General features: G+C 44.0%; 1 protein-coding gene across 1 annotated transcript in view; it reads right to left on the bottom strand.

The window, feature by feature from the left end:
• LOC137654716 (protein argonaute-2-like) overlaps positions 1-22,977 on the bottom strand; it is a 91,798-nt gene extending 68,821 nt beyond the window's left edge. The window contains exons 1-2 of the mRNA XM_068388612.1: positions 22,830-22,977; positions 16,903-17,074 (exon numbers count right to left, since the gene is read on the bottom strand). Of these exons, the coding sequence (XP_068244713.1) occupies positions 16,903-17,074; positions 22,830-22,854 (197 nt within the window). The 5' untranslated portion in view covers positions 22,855-22,977. The remainder of the gene's footprint in view (positions 1-16,902; positions 17,075-22,829) is intronic.
• Positions 22,978-23,477: the final 500 nt, after the last annotated feature.

Raw genomic sequence — 23,477 nt, 5'->3', positions numbered from 1 at the left:
GGGTAGCCGACATTAACAAACGAAACAAAACAAAAAGGGGACCTCTACTCTCTACGTTCCTCCCTTTCTAAACCCTAAAATTTTGTGCTGCTATCCCATTGATAATGATTTTACCTACAGTCAATTTCTTTTAATGAGGCGCATTTGCACCAACTCGCAGGGGTGCCCTTTTAGCTCGGAAAAGTTTCCTGCTATCTGATTGGTTAGAATTATCTTGTCCAACCAATCAGCGAGCAGGAAACTTTTCCGAGCTAAAAGGGCAACCCCTGCGAGTCAGTGCAAATGCGCCTCATTGAAAAAAATTGACTATAGTACAGTAGCAGGTTACTTTACTAGGATAATTTGCAATAACCTTCAAACACTCTATAACCGGGATTGAAAAGTTTGGATAGTTAATAGTTTCAAAATTGTAATGTTTAGATCAAACTCTAGTATCAAGAATGAAAAGTTTAGATCAAGCTTTAGTATCAAGAATAAAATAGGAAGCTTTAATATCAAGAATGAAAAGTTTAGAACAAGCTTTAGTATCAAGAATGAAAAGGTTGGATAGAGCTTTAGTATCAAGTATGAAAAGGGTAGATCAAGCTTTAGTACAAAGAATGAAAAGGATGGATAAAGCTTTAGTACCAAGAATGAAAAGGGTAGATAAAGCTTTAGTATCAAGAATGAAAAGGGTGGACAGAGCTTTAGTATCAAGTATGAAAAGGATAGATCAAGTTTTAGTATCAAGAATGAAAAGGGTAGATAAAGCTTTAGTATCAAGAATGAAAAGGGTAGATAGAGCTTTAGTATCAGGAATGAAAAGGGTGGATAAAGCTTTAGTATCAAGAATGAAAAGGGAAGATAAAGCTTTAGTATCAAGAATGAAAAGGGTGGATAAAGCTTTAGTATCAAGAATGAAAAGTTTAGATCAAGCTTTAGTATCAAGAATGAAAAGGGTGGATAAAGCTTTAGTATCAAGAATGAAAAGTTTACATAAAGCTTTAGTATCAAGAATGAAAAGTTTAGATCAAGCTTTAGTATTAAGAATGAAAAGGGTGGATAAAGCTTTAGTATCAAGAATGAAAAGGGTGGATAAAACTTTAGTTTTAAGAATGAAGTGTCAATAATGTTGTAGTGGTGTAGAAGGTGAGCTCTCCCACACTTTTTCTGCATCTGTGAAGAGCATCAATTTGTGAGTGGGAGAAAGATCTATCCCTCTAAGAAGGTTTGAATAAAAGATCCACCAACTAAAGTCTTTCTTTTCCTTTGATTCCACCAGAATTCACATTCTGGATAGGTTTCCAGTTGCAACTGATGTGACCGCATGCAAAGGCAACTGAAGTGTCGTCAACAGGCCGGAACAAAACACATGAAACCGGTATACCTTTCCGTGATAGAAATCTTAGGTACTTCCTTGAGGATGGACAAATTGGGATCTAGAAGTAGGCATCTTTCAGAACTACCATGATCATGAAGTCTCCTGGTTTGACAGCCTGTCTGACCGTGGCTGTGTTTTCGATCTTGAATGTAGTTTGGAGGGCAAAGTGAGATCTATGACTGGTCACCAGTCTAATGACTGCTTCTCTACAAAAAAAAGAGCCAACTGTAGAAGCCTGGGGAGCCATCGATGACCTAATGGAGAGAGCCCTTCTCTATCATGGTCTGGATTTTTGCCTGTAATCCAGCATCCTTTGCCGATTCATCTGCGAAGGACGTAGATCGTGGAGGATGAATCAGGCGAGGTAAGAGTTGGTGAGAGGGACAAAGTACCTTTGGGTAAGGACAAAAACTGTCCAAAGGTCAGCCCTATGGGGAGGACAAAAACTGTACAAAGGTTGGTCCCATAGTGATCAGTTGTAGCAAAAAAAATAGGAGTCCGGGACCAGTGGTCCATCCATGAGGAAGACTAGAGAGTTGCTTTCACTAGTCTTTCCATATTCCCGCTGTGGGCGAGAATGTCCCCATCTGCATGACGAACTTCTCCACTGTCAAGTATCCAGACAAGACTGACACTACCTACTCTAATGACATGTCAACAGTCGGCAGCGAGGAAGAACCCAGCCCTGACTCGCCAACTACACCACTTTTGTTGCAGACGGGACTTCTGGAGGTAGGTGATGCATGCAAATGTGTGTAAACAACTGTCATTTGTTAAATTGTTCGTACAGGAATACAAACCCTTGTTCTTTACAAAGGAGACTCATCCTAGGAGGGTGGTAATTCCCTTTCCAACAGGCTGAAAACTTTCTACCCAGGATTTCTATAATTGAGCATGATAATGCGAAGGGAGTGAGATTCCTGACATCTCATTAATCACTGGCTTGAGACAAGCTCCTAGAAACCTGAAAGGAAATGAACCTGGATACGGGAACTGCAGGATTCTGGGTCTTAGCAACAAACTCGGGGACAAAACTGAACGTGACCTGTTTTCACCCTGCAATGGGTAATGTTGTAGGAGAGACTATGAAGCTCGCTGGCCCTTTCAGCCGAGGCCAAAGCCAGAAAAAAGACAGTCCTCGATGTTAGGTTGTGGTCTGAAGCCAGTAACTGTGGATCGTAAAATCCATTCAGGGAAAATGTTATTTTTATTAATAAAATAAATTTTTGAATATACTTACCCGATAATCATGTAGCTGTCAACTCCGTTGCCCGACAGAATTCTATGGAGGGATACGCCAGCTATCACAATACTAGAAGGGGGTGTATTTACCAGCGCCACCTGTGGCCAGGTACTCAAGTACTTCTTGTTGACACCTCCTCAATTATTCCTCGGTCCACTGGTTCTCTATGGGGAGGAAGGGAGGGTCGATTAAATCATGATTATCGGGTAAGTATATTCAAAAATTTATTTTATTAATAAAAATAACATTTTTCAATATTAAACTTACCCGATAATCATGTAGCTGATTCACACCCAGGGGGGTGGGTGAAAAACCAGTGTACAAGACTAAAGGATAGCTAAGTATCCCGTATTTCATATAATCAGTTATCCACAATAACAATGAAATAATAAGTACCTGGTAAGGAAGTCGACTTGAACCGTTACTCTGCCTTTAATAAGATCGTCTTCCTTACTGAGCGCAGCGTTCCTCTTGGGAGGCTGAATCAACTCAAAGGTGCTAAAGTATACAGGGCTGCAACCCATACTAAAGGACCTCATCACAACCTTTAACCTTGGCGCTTCTCAAGAAAGAATTGACCACCCGCCAAATCAACAAGGATGTGGAAGGCTTCTTAGCCGACCGTACAACCCATAAAAAGTATTCAAGAGAAAGGTTAATAAGTTATGGGATTATGGGAATGTAGTGGCTGAGCCCTCGCCTACTACTGCATTCGTTGCTACGAATGGACCCAGGGTGTAGCAGTACTCGTAAAGAGACTGGACATCTTTGAGATAGAATGATGCGAACACTGACTTGTTTCTCCAATAGGTTGCATCCATAACACTCTGCAGAGAACGGTTCTGTTTGAAGGCCACTGAAGTAGCCACAGCTCTCACTTCATGTGTCCTTACCTTCAGCAAAGCAAGGTCTTCTTCCTTCAGATGAGAATTTGCTTCTCTAATCAGAAGCCTGATGTAGTAAGAAACTGAGTTCTTAGACATTGGTAGAGAAGGCTTCTTGATAGCACACCATAAGGCTTCTGATTGTCCTCGTAATGGTTTTGACCTTCTTAGATAGTACTTAAGAGCTCTAACTGGGCAAAGTACTCTCTCCAGTTCGTTCCCCACCATGTTGGACAGGCTTGGGATCTCGAACGACTTAGGCCAAGGACGGGAAGGAAGCTCGTTTTTAGCCAAAAAACCGAGCTGCAAGGAACATGTAGCCGTTTCAGATGTGAAACCTATGTTCCTGCTGAAGGCGTGGATCTCACTTACTCTTTTACCTGTTGCTAAGCACACGAGGAAAAGAGTTTTAATGTGAGGTCCTTAAAAGAGGCTGATTGGAGCGGTTCAAATCCTGATGACATTAGGAACCTTAGGACCACGTCTAGATTCCAGCCTGGAGTGGACAACCGACGTTCCTTTGAGGTCTCAAAAGACCTAAGGAGGTCCTGTAGATCTTTGTTGGAGGAAAGATCCAAGCCTCTGTGGCGGAAAACCGCTGCCAACATACTTCTGTAACCCTTGATCGTAGGAGCTGATAGGGATCTTACGTTCCTTAGATGTAACAGGAAGTCAGCAATCTGGGTTACAGTGGTACTGGTTGAGGAAACTGCATTGGCCTTGCACCAGCTTCGGAAGCCTTCCCATTAAGACTGATAGACTCTGAGAGTGGATGTCGTCCTTGCTCTGGCAATCGCTCTGGCTGCCTCCTTCGAAAAGCCTCTAGCTCTTGAGAGTCTTTCGATAGTCTGAAGGCAGTCAGACGAAGAGCGTGGAGGTTTGGGTGAACCTTCTTTACGTGAAGTTGACGCAGAAGGTCCACTCTAGGAGGAAGAGTCCTGGGAACGTCGACCAGTCATTGCAGTACCTCGGTGAACCATTCTCTCGCGGGCCAGAGGGGAGCAACCAACGTAGCCGTGTCCCTTTGTGAGAGGCGAACTTCTGAAGTACCCTGTTGACAATCTTGAACGGCGGGAATGCATACAGGTCGAGATGGGACCAATCCAGCAGAAAGGCATCCACGTGAACTGCTGCTGGGTCTGGAATCGGAGAACAATACAAGAGGAGCCTCTTGGTCATCGAGGTAGCGAATAGATCTATGGTTGGCTGACCCCACAGGGCCCAAAGTCTGCTGCAAACATTCTTGTGAAGGGTCCACTCTGTGGGGAAGACCTGACCCTTCCGGCTGAGGCGATCTGCCATGACATTCATATCGCCCTGAATGAGCCTCGTTACCAGCGTGAGCTTTCGATCTTTTGACCAAATGAGGAGGTCCCTTGCGATCTCGAACAACTTCCTCGAATGAGTCCCTCCCTGCTTGGAGATGTAAGCCAAGGCTGTGGTGTAGTCGGAGTTCACCTCCACCACCTTGTTAAGCTGGAGGGACTTGAAGTTTATCAAGGCCAGATGAACTGCCAACAACTCCTTGCAATAGATGTGAAGTGTCCTTTGCTCCTGATTCCATGTTCCCGAGCATTCCTGTCCGTCCAGTGTCGCACCCCAGCCCGTGTCCGATGCGTCCGAGAAGAGACGGTGGTCGGGGGTCTGAACAGCCAATGGTAGACCTTCCTTGAGAAGAATGCTGTTCTTCCACCACGTTAGAGTAGACCTCATCTCTTCGGAAACAGGAACTGAGCCCGTTTCTAGCGTCATGTCCTTTATCCAGTGAGCAGCTAGATGATACTGAAGGGGGCGGAGGTGGAGTCTCCCTAACTCGATGAACAGGGCCAGCGATGAAAGTGTCCCTGTTAGACTCATCCACTGCCTGACTAAGCATCGGTTCCTTCTCAGCATGCTCTGGATGCATTCTAGGGCTTGGAAGATCCTTGGGGCCGAAGGACAAGTCCGAAAAGCTCGACTCTGAAGATCCATACCCAAGGAGACAATGGTCTGGGATGGAACGAGCTGAGACTCCTCAAAATTGACCAGGAGGCCCAGTTCCTTGGTCAGATCCATAGTCCATTTGAAAATCTCCAGACAGCGACGACTTGTGGGAGCTCTTAAAAGCCAGTCGTCTTACGGAGCCGGACACAAGATCATGATACTGCTGCACAGTCTGTAAACTGTCAATCATGGGCAAGCGAGGAAGTACAGTGACAACCCGAATCTGTCTAGACTGTCTGGGTCGTACAGACAACTCCTTAACGGGTTGCTGAGGTTGCCGCACTGCGTCACAACAAGTCCCTTCTGTTGGTTGTTGAACGTCTTCCCCGTGACACATTGACTCCGTAAACAAAAAATCCTCTAACAAGGACTAAGCTTGGACTGCATGTCATGCAACACAGCTCAAGGTCTATGGGAACAGGTGTGGTAACAGACGGGATTAGCGGCTGAAGTGGAACCATTACCTTCCCTGTAAGCATGTTATGCTTAAATAAAAGTCCATAAGAGGTTATGCAGCTAAAGGCTCCCTCCAAATGACAGAGTCCTCAAGGGAATATCAGAAGGAGGGAGAAAAGAACTTTCTCATCTACAGGGACCTTATCCTAGAAAAGCTAAGTTCTCTGAGTGAGGGTTCACTGGTGCAAAAGCAGCAGACTAGAAGGCAACGTTATGAAACTGCTTGACAGTCTAGTGAGTTGGCAACAACCCAAGATGTGTTGAGAAGCATGCGGTAAGGTATGCAGAGCATGATGTATGCAGAGTATGCTGTATGCAGAGCATGCTGTATGTAGAGCATGTTGTATGCAGAGCATGCTGAATGCAGAGCATGCTGTATGCAGAGCATGTTGTATGCAGAGCATGCTGAACGCAGAGCATGCTGTATGCTGAGCATGTAGTAAGCAGAGCCTGCTGTAAGCAGAGCCTGCTGTAAGGAAAGCAGAGCGTGTGCATGGCGTTTAACATTTCTCAGAAATTCCATGACCAGTGCTAGAGTGCTTTATGCATGCTTGCATGGGGTTAAAACCATGGTATGAAAATGGAGGTAAGGTATGCTGAACAGCAGAGTCAGAACGAGCTGGAACAACAATAGTTGTGGTTTCCTCTTCAAGACTCCGATGAGGGAACACCTGAGGCTCAGTCTACAAAGGCTGAATAAAAGACAAGCAGAAGGAAGGCGCATGGGTGGAGGAGGCTGACTCCTAGCATGAGTGGTTGAACCCAAGGGTGCGCTTGCTGAGCGGTTGGCGGAAGCGGAGTAGCAAGTTCCAGTTCCTGTGGTGTGAGCGGAGCACGATGAGGAAGAGGCTGCGCAGAACAAGGTAAATGTCTCGCAAGCTGAGGCTCCTGAGGCGCAAGGCTAAGGTGTTGTGGTGCTTGCCTTGTGGAGGGTTGAGCTAGCTGCAGCGAGAGCTGAGGAGACTGACTCATGGACGGGAGAGGTTGTTGTACCTCAACCGAGTGTTGCATCACTGGTGGAGCAGCAAGTGGAGGCGGAGGAAGAGAGGTATAATCCTCCTGATCCCAATGTAAAGGTTGCCTTAAGGAAGGCGGAGGCTGAACACCACAGGGAACAGCAAACTCAGCACGTGGCTCAACATCGTACGCCTGGCAGGTGGAACTGCTGGCAGGTGGTACTGCGATCAGGCGGAGCGAATGTAGGTGGAGGGAGTGTAGGCAGAGGCGGAGGAGCAACACTCTCAGCCCGACACTCACGCATCAAGTTCGAAAGCTGTGCTTGCATGGACTGTAGTAGAGTCCACAACATCGTACGCCTGGCAGATGGTACTGCGATCAGGCGGAGCGAGTGTAGGTGGAGGGAGTGTAGGCGGAGGCAGAGGAGCAACACTCTCAGCCCGACACTCACGCATCAAGTCCGAAAGCTGTGCTTGCATGGACTGTAGTAGAGTTCACAACATTGTACGCCTGGCAGGTGGTACTGTGATCAGGCGGAGCGATCATAGGCGGGGGGGAGTGTAGGCGGAGGCGCAACACTCTCAGCCCGACACTCACGCAACAAGACCGAAAGTTGTGACTGTATGGACTGCAGTAGAGTTAACTTGGGGTCGGCAGACACTAAGTTCTGCTGAGGTAAAGCCTTAACAGCAGAGATCTGTTGTGGCAGAACCTTACTCCTCTTAGGCGGAGTGTAATCAACTGATGACTGAGGAGAGTCAGAGCTAACCCAATGACTGCATTCGGGTTGTGAACTTTAACTTCGTACGTCTGGCATAGGTCTGGACTTAACGTTTAAGAGGTCTTGAGACCTGAGACCAGCGTTACTCTGCCTTTATTTTCTCCCCTAATCTCTTCTGCAGACGAGCAAAATAAGGGCTCAATCGTCTGCGGGTGGGAGTGACGGTCTCGGTAAGACACGCCCACAACCACCGAGAATACTTCTGTGCGCCGATCAAGGCCTGCTGAACCCTTATGCCCTTCGACATTGCTTCTCCCCTGGGCTTGGGAGCTTGCAAGAGGTCCCGGACTGGGAGGACGACTGGCGCGCACAAAAGTACCCTCACGCACTAATCACTTATCACTTTGATTTCTGTTTGCACTTATTTCACTGAACTCGAAACTTTAAGTGGTTTGTACCTGAAATACGCAATTCTATCCTTTCTCAAAGTTAGTAATTGCGAAAACAGAATTACAATGTAACAGAAAAATCTAATGAAAGATAATTCAGTGGTTGGAAAGAGACTAAACACTAGATCACTCTAGAAACGTTTAGTTTCTTCCCCTAAAGAGACTAGGGAGAAGAGCAAAAACGATAACGACGTTACTCGTACGCCTGGCAGGCTTGAATGAAACGTTTATCCTCTTTCTCCCTCCGTCTCTATCTCTCTCTCTCTCTCTCTCTCTTGACTTAGAACCTGAGAGAAGAGCCCAAACATATATATCGTTAAAACATATTATTGTTAAAGGAAAAAACTGAAAAGTTCCTTTATTAGGATCAAAACCATTAAGTAAAGAAAGAATGAACAAAACGCTAGACACGGTTACTCTTACTGCAACGTGAAACCGTGAACATTCTTTCTCTATCGTAACGATAGAGTGCAAGTTGAACGTTCTGAACGTCAACAACTGCAGAGACAAAACAAAACGTTAGTTCAACTTTGAAAACAGTACGAGACTGTCAAAGAAAATCTTTCAAACTCTGTGGCGGAAATAGCATAATATGTTAACAGGTAAAACCGAAATGACGGGCTCAAAGTTTATTAACTTCGGTAAAAGACCGCCTACTATTAGGAAGGTCGAATATAAACAAATATAAAAATTAATTTTAATGAGTTTATAATAAAAGGAAGTTAATCGAAGAGGCCTATAAGAGGCGGAGAGATATAAAATAAATCTATAACTTTCGTTAAGCAAAATTAAGAAAGAGAGTCTATACTCTCTTAGACACCAACACTTCCGTCTAAGGGAAGGGTCGGCCATTGAAAGGTGAACGAGAGTTCAAAACTCTCTCGTCACCATAATTAATCAAATTAATTCCAAAAGCTAACTAAGCTAATATAGAAGTTTCCAGTAAAGCGACAGCCGAAATCAAAGAGAAATACTTCACCAAAGTCGTGAAAATACTCCAAGAACATAAGCGTATCCCAGAACGTCTTGCCGGAAGCACGACAGAGGAATAATTGAGGAGGTGTCAACAAGAAGTACTTGAGTACCTGGCCACAGGTGGCGCTGGTAAATACACCCCCTTCTAGTATTGTGATAGCTGGCGTATCCCTCCATAGAATTCTGTCGGGCAACGGAGTTGACAGCTACATGATTATCGGGTAAGTTTAATATTGAAAAAAGAGACCTTTGTCATATTCCAAGGTAGTCTCACTTCCAAATGAGGACAGCCTTGTTCAAAACTCCTTATGAGCATTGAAAGTTCTCTCGAAATGGAAAAAACAAACTCTTTTCAGCCTAAAATGTTATTTTCATTAGTAAAATAAATTTTTGAACATACTTACCCGATGATCATATAGCTGTCAGCTCTGCTGCCCGACAGAAAAACCTACGGGCGGAATACGCCAGCGATCGCTATACAGGTGGGGGTGTACATCAACAGCGCCATCTGTCGAGTAGGTACTCAAGTACTCGATGTCAACACAGAACCAATTTTCTCCTCGGTCCACTGGGTCTCTATTGGGGAGGAAGGGTGGGTCCTTTAATTTATGATCATCGGGTAAGTATATTCAAAAATTTATTTTACTAATGAAAATAACATTTTTCTATATTAAACTTACCCGATGATCATATAGCTGATTCACACCCAGGGGGGTGGGTAGAGACCAGCATATATGTTAACATTAAGAGCTAAGTATTCCGTATTTCATTTTAGCAGTTATTCAAAATAACAAACATAAAATTAATAAGTACCTGGTAAGGAAGTCGACTTGAACAATTACTCTGCCTTTTTAAGTACGTCTTCCTTACTGAGCCTCGCGATCCTCACAGGATGCTGAGCGACTCCTAGGAGCTGAAGTATGAAGGGCTGCAACCCATACTAAAGGACCTCATCAAAACCTCTAATCTAGGCGCTTCTCAAGAAAGAATTTGACCACCCGCCAAATCAACCAGGATGCGAAAGGCTTCTTAGCCTTCCGGACAACCCAAAAAACAACAATAAAAAGCATTTCAAGAGAAAGATTAAAAAAGGTTATGGGATTATGGGAATGTAGTGGCTGAGCCCTCACCCACTACTGCACTCGCTGCTACGAATGGTCCCAGGGTGTAGCAGTTCTCGTAAAGAGACTGGACATCTTTAAGGTAAAATGATGCGAACACTGACTTGCTTCTCCAATAGGTTGCATCCATTACACTCTGCAGAGATCTGTTTTGTTTGAAGGCCACTGAAGTTGCGACAGCTCTAACTTCATGTGTCCTTACCTTCAGCAAAGCATGGTCCTCCTCATTCAGATGGGAATGAGCTTCTCGAATTAAAAGTCTGATATAATAAGAAACTGCATTCTTCGACATTGGTAAAGAAGGTTTCTTAATGGCGCACCATAAAGCTTCTGATTGTCCACGTAATGGCTTAGTCCGTTTCAAATAGTACTTAAGAGCTCTTACTGGGCATAGTACTCTTTCTTGTTCATTTCCAACCAAATTAGCAAGGCTTGGAATATCGAACGATTTGGGCCAAGCGCGAGAAGGAAGTTCGTTTTTGGCTAAATAACTAAGCTGTAAGGAACATGTAGCCGTTTCAGATGTAAATCCAATGTTCCTGCTGAAGGCGTGTATCTCACTGACTCTTTTAGCTGTTGCTAAGCAGACGAGGAAAAGAGTTTTCAAAGTGAGATCTTTAAAAGAGGCTGATTGAAGTGGCTCGAACCTTGCTGACATAAGGAATCTTAGTACCACGTCTAAGTTCCAACCTGGTGTGGCCAACCGACGCTCCTTCGAGGTCTCAAAAGACTTAAGGAGATCCTGTAGATCTTTGTTGTTGGAAATATCTAAGCCTCTGTGACGGAAGACTGCTGCCAACATGCTTCTGTAACCCTTGATCGTGGGAGCTGAAAGGGATCTTTCCTTCCTTAGGTATAAAAGGAAGTCAGCTATCTGAGTTACAGAGGTACTGGTTGAGGATACTGATTTGGACTTGCACCAACTTCGGAAGACTTCCCACTTCGACTGGTAGACTTTGAGAGTGGATGTCCTCCTAGCTCTAGCAATCGCTCTGGCTGCCTCCTTCGAAAAGCCTCTAGCTCTCGAGAGTCTTTCGATAGTCTGAAGGCAGTCAGACGAAGAGCGTGGAGGCTTGGGTGTACCTTCTTTACATGCGGCTGACGCAGAAGGTCCACTCTTAGAGGAAGTGTTCTGGGAACGTCTACTAGCCATTGCAGTACCTCGGTGAACCATTCTCTCGCGGGCCAGAGGGGAGCAACCAACGGCAACCTTGTCCCTTCGTGAGAGGCGAACTTCTGCAGTACTCTGTTGACAATCTTGAACGGGGGGAACGCATAAAGGTCTAGATGGGACCAATCCAGAAGAAAGGCATCTATGTGAACTGCTGCTGGGTCCGGAATCGGTGAACAATAATTTGGGAGCCTCTTGGTCATCGAGGTTGCGAACAGATCTATGGTGGGTTGGCCCCACAATGCCCATAGTTTGTTGCATACATTCTTGTGAAGGGTCCATTCTGTTGGGATGATTTGACCCTTCCGGCTGAGGCGGTCTGCCATGACATTCATGTCGCCTTGAATGAACCTCGTTACTAGGGATATGTTTCGATCTCTTGACCAGGTGAGGAGGTCCCTTGCGATCTCGTACAACTTCATCGAATGAGTCCCTCCTTGCTTGGAGATGTACGCCAGGGCTGTGGTGTTGTCGGAGTTCACCTCCACCACCTTGCCTAGAAGGAGGGACTTGAAGCTTCTCAAGGCCAGATGAACTGCCAGTAGCTCCTTGCAGTTGATGTGCAACTCGCTTTGAACCGCATTCCACGTGCCCGAGCATTCCCGACCGTCCAACGTCGCACCCCAGCCCGTGTCCGATGCGTCCGAGAAGAGAAGGTGGTCGGGGGTCTGAACAGCCAGCGGCAGACCCTCCCTGAGGAGAATGTTGTTCTTCCACCAAGTCAATGACGACTTCATCTTCTCGGAAATAGGAACCGAGACCGCTTCTAGCGTCTTGTCCTTTCTCCAGTGAGCAGTTAAGTGAAATTGAAGGGGGCGAAGGTGGAGTCTCCCTAACGCGATGAACTGGTCCAGTGATGAAAGCGTCCCTATTAGACTCATCCACTGTCTGACTGAACATCGGTCCTTCTTCAGCATGGACTGGATGCATTCTTGGGCTTGACTGATTCTGGGGGCCGACGGAAAAGCCCGAAAAGCTTGACTCTGAATCTCCATTCCTAGGTATACTATAGTTTGGGATGGGACGAGTTGGGACTTTTCTATATTGACCAGGAGGCCCAATTCCTTGGTCAGATCTAGAGTCCACTGTAGATTCTCCAGACAGCGACGACTTGACGCAGCTCTTAAAAGCCAGTCGTCCAAATAGAGGGAGGCTCTGATGTTTGCTAAATGCAGGAATTTGGCAATATTTCTCATCAGTTTGGTAAAAACTAGAGGTGCCGTGCTTAAGCCAAAGCACAGGGCTTGGAACTGGTATACAACCTTCCCGAAAACGAACCTTGGAAAAGGTTGGGAATCTGGGTGGATGGGGACGTGAAAGTAAGCGTCCTTTAGGTCTAACGAGACCATCCAGTCTTCCTTCCTGACCGATGCTAGAACCGACTTTGTCGTCTCCATGGTGAACGTCTGCTTTGTGACAAAGACATTCAGAGAACTGACGTCTAGCACCAGTCTCCACCCTCCTGTCTTCTTCGGCACTAAGAAGAGGCGGTTGTAGAAGCCCGGGGATTGATGGTCCCGGACTATGACTACCGCTCCCTTTTGTAGTAAGAGAGACACCTCTTGCTGTAAAGCTAGCCTCTTGTCCTCCTCTCTGTACCTAGGAGAGAGGTTGATGGGAGTCGTTGCTAGAGGGGGCTTGCGCAAGAATGGAATCTTGTACCCCTCCCTGAGTAACTTCACAGACTGCACGTCTGCGCCCCTGTTCTCCCAGGCCTGCCAGAAGTTCTTGAGCCTGGCTCCCACTGCTGTCTGAAGAAGGTGGCAGTCAGACTCTGCCTCTAGAGGACTTGGAACCCTTCTTCTTGCTCCCACGTTGACTTCCGGCACGAGCACCTCCTCTGCTGGAGGCTCTGCCACGAAAGGGCGGAATGAACCTTGACGCTGGAGTGTCCATCCTGGGTCTAGGTACGGAGGGCAAAGGGGTGACTTTGCGTGCGGATGACGCCACCAGGTCATGGGTGTCTTTCTGGATCAAGGAGGCAGCAATCTCCTTGATCAACTCTTCAGGGAAGAGACACTTCGAGAGTGGAGCAAACATAAGCTCCGACTTTTGACATGGGGTGACTCCAGCTGACAAGAAGGAGCAAAGGTGATCTCGCTTCTTAAGGACCCCAGACACGAAAGAAGCCGCAAGCTCACTAGATCCATCCCGAATGGCTTTGTCCATGCAGGACATGATGAGCATGGAAGTTTCCTTATCAGACGGGGAGGTCTTCCTGCTCAACGCTCCCAAACACCAGTCCAAGAAGTTAAAGACTTCGAATGCGCGGAAAACTCCCTTCATAAGATGGTCCATATCCGAAGGAGTCCAGCAAATCTTGGAGCGTCTCATAGCCAGCCTGCGGGGAGTCTACCAGACTTGAGAAGTCGCCCTGGGCAGAGGCAGGAACTCCCAAGCCGAGAACTTCTCCCGTGGCATACCAGACGCTAGATCTGGAAGCAAGCTTGACCGGGGGAAACATGAAGGATGTCTTCCCAAGTTGCTTCTTGGACTGCAACCACTCTCCCAGTACCCTTAAAGCTCTCTTGGACGAGCGAGCGAGTACGAGCTTCGTAAAGGCAGGAGCTGCTGACTGCATGCCTAAAGCGAACTCAGAGGGAGGCGAGCGTGGTGCTGCAGACACAAACTGATCCGGATATAAATCCTTAAACAGCGCAAGCACTTTCCTAAAGTCTAAGGAGGGAGGCGTGGTCTTGGGCTCTTCGATGTCCGAGTGTTGGTCGTCAAGATGTGCAGCTTCGTCATCATCAGAGATACCATCGTCTGAATGTTGAGGAGGAAGAGGCAACGGAGTGGGCTGGACGGCTGAGTCCGGCAGCACGGGTGCATGCGTGGCTGCACTGGACCCAACATCATGCCACTGTTGGTCAGTCTGAGAACTGGCAACAACCAAAGCTGAGTGGGTGCGCAAAGCGTCTACTCCCGACTGTGGAAGGATAGCGGAGACCACCGTGGGTTGCGGAGGCTGACGCACCGCGTCAAAACACGGCAGCCTAACTCCACCCTCCTGTTGTTGTGGTAGCTCACGCACGGCAACGGAGGGTTCCGTGCGTCTGTGAATGTCAGCATGCGTCTGGCAGGGTCGACTGCGCATGGGTGGAGGAGCTATCACAGCTGGAGTGTGGGAGCAGGCAGCCTCAGCGTCTGCTGGGCGCACAACCGTGGCAGGTTGTAGGCTAACGGGTGCAGCGTCAACCTTCTCCGCACGAAACTCCTGCATAACCGCAGCCAACTGAGTCTGCATAGACTGCAGTAAAGACCACTTAGGGTCTACAAAAGCGGCAACAGACGGAGTTACTGTCCGTTGTGACTGAGGGTCTAAAACAGCGGGTGCGGCAACAGACGGAGTTACTGCCTGTTGCGGTACCACTTTGCCTCTCTTAGGAGGTGTGCAGTCGTCGGAGGACTGCAGCGAGTCCGAACTGACCCAGTGGCTACACCTGGGCCGTTGGACTAGCTCGGAAGGGACCTTACGTTTAAGAGGCCGTGAGACCTTGGTCCATCGTTTCTGTCGAGAAACCTCTTCCGCAGACGAGGAATGAATGGGCTCACTCGTCTTCTTGTGGGTGGGACGATCCAGGTAAGATACGTCCGAAACCACGGAGGGTACGTCTGTACGCTGATTAAAGCCTGTCGAACCCTTTGGTCGTACGACACTGCTTCTCCCCTGGGCTTGGGAGCTTGCAAGAGGTCCCGGACTGGGAGGACGACAGGCACGAACAGACGCACCCTCATGCGTAACACTGACACTTTTCACTGCACTGACACTCACTTCACTTCCCACTGCACTTTTACCTTTCAACTCTCTGACGTCAGCCATGAGTTGATTGCGGTCATTCGCCAATGACTCGACTCTCTCACCTAGAGCCTGAATGGCACGCATCATATCTGCCATTGAAGGTTGATGAGAGCTAGCAGGGGGGTCGGGTGCAACCACTACAGGGGAAGGAATAGGTTGAGGGGCATGGGGAGAGGAAAAATTAATTGAGCGAGACGAACTCCTCCTGATCCTATCCTTCTCTAGCCTACGTGCATATTTCAGGAATTCTTGAAACCCGAATTCCGAAAGCCCAGCGCATTCCTCACATCGATCTTCCAATTGACAGGCTTTACCCCTACAATTGGAACAAACGGTGTGCGGATCGATAGAGGCCTTCGGAAGACGCCTTGAACAGTCCCTAGCGCTACATTTCCTGTACTTGGGGACTTGAGAAGGGTCAGACATCTTGAATTAGTCAAAGGGGGGAATTCAAAATCTATCCAAGTCGTCAACAAATATTCCAAATCCAAAAAAGAATGCAAGGAAGTATTGAAGATAACTTCTGCACAGCGATAGCTAATAACCAGAAATGAATACTTCACCAAATAACGTGAAAATCAATCCAGAAAACAAGAGCGTATTCAGTAGGTCTTGCCGGTGACACGACAGAGAGAAAATTGATTCTGTGTTGACATCGAGTACTTGAGTACCTACTCGACAGATGGCGCTGTTGATGTACACCCCCACCTGTATAGCGATCGCTGGCGTATTCCGCCCGTAGGTTTTTCTGTCGGGCAGCAGAGCTGACAGCTATATGATCATCGGGTAAGTTTAATATTGAAAAAATTTGGTTTAAGGCCGATTGAAAGCCTTTCACCGCTGATACTGAGCAGAATATGAAGAGAGTCTGTAGACGTCATCCCACTACACATATTAATCATGGAGACCATGTGCACGAATCTTGTACACTACGAGACAGTATGGGTGGTGACCTTGTTTGTTGAATGAGTATGAAAGGACAATCAAGTTTGTGAACATTGAGAGGGTATCTCAGGTGTAAGTGGTATATTTTAAGACAACATGCATGTAGACCTTATGTGTTTATGACTGTTTGTGAAGCTTTTGCACATGGAAGATCGCTGTAACATAGAAGGCAATGCAGTCAAAGCACCTATGTATGAGTGCATGCACGTGGCACCGCTGCTCATGGATGATCTCCCCTAAAGAAAAAGCTCTGAAGATTCCCCTTCACCTCTGGCAGATCCTTTTGGGGCAATTGTCATCTTCTAGCAGCAGACAAAGGTTTAGCAACAGGATAAGACAATGATACAGGAATAGCCTAAGATGATAGTCCAGGGGGTGGGGGAGAAAAGAGGAATCCTTCTTCCTGATCAGCACTGAGAGATCAGTTCGTACAAGAGATGAGTGCACTTCATCCCCTTTTGAGGAGACAAATGATAGGAGTCATGCATACAAGACTCCTATAATCAATTGGTCTCTCAGGAATTCTTTGAATAAGAGCAGCTGCGTAACTCTCACAACCACACGGGTAAAGGGAAGGAAGAAAAAGCTTGCTTTCTGCATTGTTGTATAAACAGACGATCACTTGCCCAACGGGGAAGGTGAAATGAGAGTTCTGGTAGCAAAACCCTCTTCCTCCAAAGGTGCACAACTATTAGGATTAAGCTATCTTCGTCACTAGGCCACACTAGCGAGGGAATAAACGGGAATGTTGTCTAACAGGACCAAGAATGTCAATTAAAGTCTATTACTTTTTATGGCAAGCAAACACCACAACCATTAACTTTGTAATACTTACATGCGCTTTTTCTTTGGAATTTTGCCATCCCTTCCTCCAGCTTCAGTAATGACAACATCATAGTGAACCAGATCTAGATTTGGGTTCTTAACTTGAATAGGGAAGTAATTTGCCCTGAGTTTGATTGGTCGTCCTACGGTTCCTTTGCTATTTCTTGGAGGTGGTCTAGGATCTGAAAAGAAAACATAAGTGCAATAAATTACATCCATGAATAACTGTTTACATACACAAAAATTTGGTATGTGATGATGTTATACTATACTGTAAAGAGAAAACAGTCAATTTTTGGATGAGACAATGCCCAACTACCAAATACTCCCACTCGAGCCATAAATTTGGCAAAATGATAAATTTTGAATAATTTGTATTCTTCCCAACTATTTAACATTGAAGTTCTTTACTAGGAGATTGATTCATTACTAGCTCGTCTTCAGGCCAAACACACTTTGAGCGAGGTGGCAGCCAACATCTTGACAGCTGGGGGGGGAGGGGGGGTGTTAGCAGAGGTAGAGTTCAACCACTTAATTGCATACAGGACTTACTGGGGAACTGTGATGACAGGACAAAAATGTATAAAGAACTTCAAGTCGGTATAAAATATACAAATAATTTCTAAATTTATCATTTGTTCCAACAAGAAATACAAACCCTTGTTCTTTATAGTTATTACAGTTTTACTGTATTAGAGGAAGAAATTAACCAGCCCAATGAGTCAAATGTTCTTTACTAAGAGACTCGCCCACAGGTGGGTAGAAGTGCATCCAACTGGGTAAAAACTTACCCTGGGGTATCCATACCCGAGCCAAAGGCAGCGTAGTATGGAGATCCTGACATCTAGAGAACCTGTTGGTCTTATAATAAGAGGTAGATGGACTGTGCAGTAATGACCGAGGGACCACTCTGTGACTATATAATGTCTGTATAACATCAGGTTTGACACACACAACGTGGTAGCATAATAAGAAGCCCACTGGACTACAGGGGGAGGGCATGAGCACTCTCATGGTCGCTCGTAAGAACTAGAGCATGAGCACACTTGCGAGAAGCTCTAGGAGGAGTTTTCCCAAGTTAGGAAAACCACAGGAGCCCGCTCCCTTCGCTGAGCAGGTTCAAAGCTCAGTCTTGCCCCAGAGAATGAGCGAGTAAGGATTGATACCCTAATAACCTGCAGAACCTTGGTAAGAGGAACTGTGGAGGAAGAAGAGGCTTGGGCTACAGGGCCAGATAGAAGGGAATGCCCTCTCTCATCATGGGAGAGGAGTCTCCTGCTTTGCGAGACTCTTCAACACCTCCAGAAGCCGATCCTTCATGCGGAACCGCGGAGAACCGCGAGTACCAAAGATAGCCATACCTCACGAAGAGTATCATTGAAGGACTTCTAAAGGAGAGAGGATGAGAAACTCAAGTTTTGAAAATTCAATGTTAGAAAATGATTACAACAAGATCTAATTGAATTTGGGTTATACGAGACAGGCAGGCAAGCAAGTGAGAGCCATTACATAGGATATTGTGCACACACAATTAAGTGCTACGTACTCGGATAGTGTAAATGTTTTGCTTGCTTAAAACAGCCTTCCAACTACAGCAGGGATAATCATCTTCTCAAGTATAATTTTCTCTATTCTAATGTAACAGCCCTCAATTTTCTGTTGTACCTAACCTAATTTCAGCTCATGAAGTTTCTAATAGTTCCACTAATCTCTTGAGAAGTACAACAGAGTATTTTTGTAACAAAGCATAAAAGAAACCATTACTGTACTACACAGGGTTGATGCAGTCCTACAAATGGCTTTTGGTATAAATATATTATGAAATGGAAAAACTCACCAACTGCTAATTATGAAACTTCATAAGTAGAATCTTTGAATAGTGCCTATAACAGTGGCCTATGGTTATTTTCTTAATAGCCTTGGCAATGGGTAAAGGGTTTACTCCATGGATTATTACATAGTTTTCTTTATTCCCTAATGTTACAACTACACTCCAATGAATAAACTTTACTTGAACTGAACTAGGATGCAGTGTCCTTAATTATGGAGTTTCTTGGTACTATATCTGAATGGAGAACAGGTAAAGTCATATCTGTAGATATTCACTAAGTAAGAACAAAGCATCCTAGGTCACTGCAAGTTAGAATTGCACGGTGACAAAGGCAAGAAACTAAGGTTCGGTTAGAGAAAATATGGTTTCTATGTGTTCAAATAGAGTATATGTTTACTGGTGATCCAGTTTTAGTAAGTGCTGCAGAAATTTTGTCAACATTTTTCCACACATTTCATAAAGATTTTGACACACTTATTTTTCCCTTGTATAGCCTTCAGAAACTTGTACTTCTTTTTACCTACGAGCCATTACTAGTAGCCTAAACATCAACATTCCACCTACCCTGACCTTATTTGCCATTTCCTTAATCTACACGATACCTAAAAATTAACTGCAAAACCAGTTATAAAAATCAGTGGAATAGAAAATTCTAGTTTGAATTTTGCTTTCCATGACGTTTACTGTGGTGGCCACTATGTCAGAGTATTAAAGGAAAAAAAAGGCTAAATACAATATAGTACAGTCAATTCTTTTTAGCGAGACAAATTTGCACCGACTCGCAAGGGTGCCCTTTTAGCTCGGAAAAGTTTCCTAACAGCTGATTGGTTGGAAGTATTTTTGTGCGAATACTTCCGACTAGTCAACTATCAGGGAATTTTTTCGAGCTAAAGGGGCACTCCTGCAAGTCAGTGCAAATATGCCTCGATATAAGATATTGACTATAGTCAACCATGGGACCCTTTACACACTCAAAACAGTAGGTAAATCCTTTCCTTGCCAGGGGAGGGGGAGTAAACATCTTTTGCAACCACCAGCCAAGATTGAAAAACCTATGAAAGTGCACTTACATTGTTAAAAGATAAAACCTCTGCTTCACTATTAGGTGAATTACTGTATTTCCTTAGTCACAAATATATGTATTTCCCAGATAATTTGCAAAACCATACAAGGTCATGCCAATAAATAGATAATAAGAACTGTGAATGGATATATACACCTATTTAATCAGATTAATTATCTTCAGTAATTTCATCAATGTAAAGTAAGGTTTGTTTACTGTGAGAATGACTATATTTTTCCCATACACAGCCTAAAGAAAGAGGTACATTTTTACCAATGAACCATAACTAGTAAACATAAAATCTTATTGTTCCATCCATTACTTTCATCAGTGAAAATGTGAAAACATTCTACTGTATTTAAAGCTTGGGGGGGAAGAATGGTTTATTTTCCCCATGGTCTGCGGGTTAATAGTGAACAATAAATATTTACCAGCTACCCGACATTAGTTTGACATTTCCTTAATCATTGCGTTCCCTAATTACCTAACCCAACCTAGGACTAAGTGTTCCTACTCGCAGCTTACCAAAGTATCCCTGACCTGCATGTAACTAAAATTCTATGTTGACTATGAGGCATCAAAAACAATTTGCTAAAACTGAACAGATCTCAAACTGTGTTAAATGATAAGAAATTCCTATTGACAAAGTCAAACTAATGAATGATGAATATTTTATTGACAAAGTTTAGAATATTTCTCGCAAGAGATCCAAGATACAGATTTTGCTACAAGAAAGTACATGGATGTCCTATCAAATTCATATCATGAGACCTTTTCCAGACTAGGCCCAAGTCACCTGTGGTAAAATTGTAGGCCAAGATCATAAGATATACAGAGGGTCCTCGACTTACAATCTTGAGATTCCAAGAAGCTTTGTTAATTTTAGCCTAGGGCAAGCCTAACCTTACTCCCATGCCTAGGATTTCCCGCTCCAATAGTCTATAAATCTGATTTTATATGAAATAAAAATCAGGTTATTGCAAATGTCATTTCACTTAGGCCTCCATAAATAGTTTTTTAGGAAAAAAAATATCGTAAAACTTAATTAGATTCACACCCGGGGCGTTTGTAATTCATTTTTTTTTCTCGGGAAAACCATTGCATGTCAAATGTAAACATAGTGCATTTCACAAGACATAGTTTGATACACATCCCCCCCAAACCCCATTAAGGAAAGTAGTGACTAAAGTACAATTTAATTTCATCAAAAAGTTTCTCTTTCCTTTCTGTTAAGGTAGATACAGGTAATGTAAAATATAAAAGTTCCAAAAAAAATTACACTACTGTCAAGGAAAAATCATGCTTCACTATAATGAAGTCTCAGCTTCTGTCTAGACAAAAATAGGGTTTAATTATTGTTACAGGTGGTTCCATAAGACATAATTCAATAAACTGTTACCTGTCAGAGAAGGTACAGGCCTGCATACCTCCTCCTAGTCAGTGTAACTACATATAGGGCATCGCACAAAACAAATAAAATTGTAAAATCACAGTTGACATGGTTTGTTTTACCATCCAGTTCCCACTTGGTGGCCGCCTTGTCAACAGAAATATAAGGGCATATCTCACTTACAGGTACTAGGTTGGCGACCCGTTGAGATACTGTACTACCACTGAAGAGTTATGGGGTCTTTAGACTGGCCAGACAGTAGTACATTGGATCCTTCTCTCTGGATACGGTTCACTTTCCTTTTGCCTACACACACTCTCACACACCGAATAGTCTGGCCTATTCTTAACATATTCTCTTCTGCCTCATATACCTGACGACACTGAGATTACCAAAAAAATTCTTCTTACTGCACTGTAATTGTTCAGTGGCCACTTTCCTCTTTGTAAGGGCAGAAGACACTTAACTATGGCAAGCAGCTCTTCTAGAAGAAGGACACTCCAAAATCAACCCATTGTTCTCTAATCTTGGATAGTGCCATAGCCTCTGTACCATGGTCTTACACTATCTTGGGTTAGAGTTCTCTTACTCGAGGGTGCACTCGGGCACACTATTCTATCTTAATTCTCTTCCTCTTGTTTTGTTAAAGTTTTCATAGTTTATAAAGGAGATATTTATTTTAATGTTGTTACTGTTCTTAAAATATTTTATTTTTTACATTTCCTTTCCTCACTGAGCTATTTCCCTTGTTGGAGCCCCTGGGCTAATAGCATCCTGCTTTTCCAACTAGGGTTGTGGCTTTGAAAATAATAATAATAATAATAATAACGGTCTTTTCGAAGAGAAGGGGAGTTTACCTCCAGGAATAAATTTTTTTTATTAGAAAATGTTGTATTGACCAGAACTATAAAAATACCAATTTTCCCTGTGAAGGACGGTAAAGCTCTCTATACAGTACCTCCAAGTCAGGGTAAACATGAACTTGCACAAGACAGTGTCACTTTCCTCAGTAAAGGTAAACAAACAAATGCATAAAAGTTTATCAAGACTTTTTCTCAAGTTTCTTAATTCATATTATATTTGTACTTATTTTTACTTGGCTTTTCGCTGCCTCCTTACCACAGTTAGCCTACATTTAACAGTAGCTCGTGGATTATGAGCCAAATTATAATTAATAAGACAGGCAACATTTTTTTAAAATTTGTTTACATTCTAAGAATGTTTACAACTACGTATGTAAAATGTTTGTGTTACATGGATAGTTACGTGCAAGGCTTTGTAAACACGATACTTTTAACCACACAACCTATATAATAAAGGATAAATTGCATCACTTGGTGACAAATTGATACAAGAGTATGGTATATCACTAACATTTTCCTGTCACTCGTCACCATTGGATGGTTCGAAGTCCTTAAATGTTATATATAAAAATAATAACTCGTGTTTAACGGATAATTTGTACCAATCCCATTGATTAAAATAATTTGCACAGCATAGGCCATGCAGACGAAGTTTAAATATTAAATTAAACACGGTAATACATACACCCCATTCATACGTATACGGTACATGCCTCCCCCCTCCGAGTCCTTGGGTAGGGCTCCATGCTACGACACAGTAAATAACAACGCTAAAAAGGTCCATACTTACTATCTGATAAAGGCAACCAAACCATCGTGTTATTTGAGAGTGTAATAAAGTGTAAATCAGGAGTGACAAGTAAAACTTTGAAGTTTGAACACTGATAGGAGGTCGAAGAAGCGTTGCACTTGACGTGAGCTCGGACTCGCAGCGACTAAGTTTGTTTTGGTTCAATTGTCAAACTACATCTTCTTTTGGCTATCGTACGTATCCCCCCAAAATCGTCTTACTTTACTATTTACGTTATTTGCTATCTTACGTATCCCCCAAAATCGTTTGACTTTATTTTTTACGTTATTTTCTATCGTAGTTATTCCCAAAAATCGTTTAACTTTATTTTATACGTTATTTTCTATCGTAGGTATCCCCCAAAAATCGTTTGACTTTATTTTTTACGTTATTTTCTATCGTAGGTACCCCCAAAAATCGTTTGACTTTATTTTTTTTTTTACGTTATTTTCTATCGTAGGTATCCCCCAAAAATCGTTCGACTTTATTTTTTACGTTATTTTCTATCGTAGGTATCCCCCAAAAATCGTTTGACTTTATTTTTTTTTACGTTATTTTCTATCGTAGGTATCCCCAAAAAATTGTTTGACTTTATTGTTTTACGTTATTTTCTATCGTAGGTATCCCCAAAAAATTGTTTAACTTTAT

The sequence above is a fragment of the Palaemon carinicauda genome, chromosome 15 (assembly GCF_036898095.1).
Source record: "Palaemon carinicauda isolate YSFRI2023 chromosome 15, ASM3689809v2, whole genome shotgun sequence".
Taxonomy (NCBI): Eukaryota; Metazoa; Arthropoda; class Malacostraca; order Decapoda; family Palaemonidae; genus Palaemon; species Palaemon carinicauda.
The sequence above is the reverse complement of the archived record's forward strand: the minus strand, read 5'-3'. Positions and strand labels throughout refer to the sequence as shown.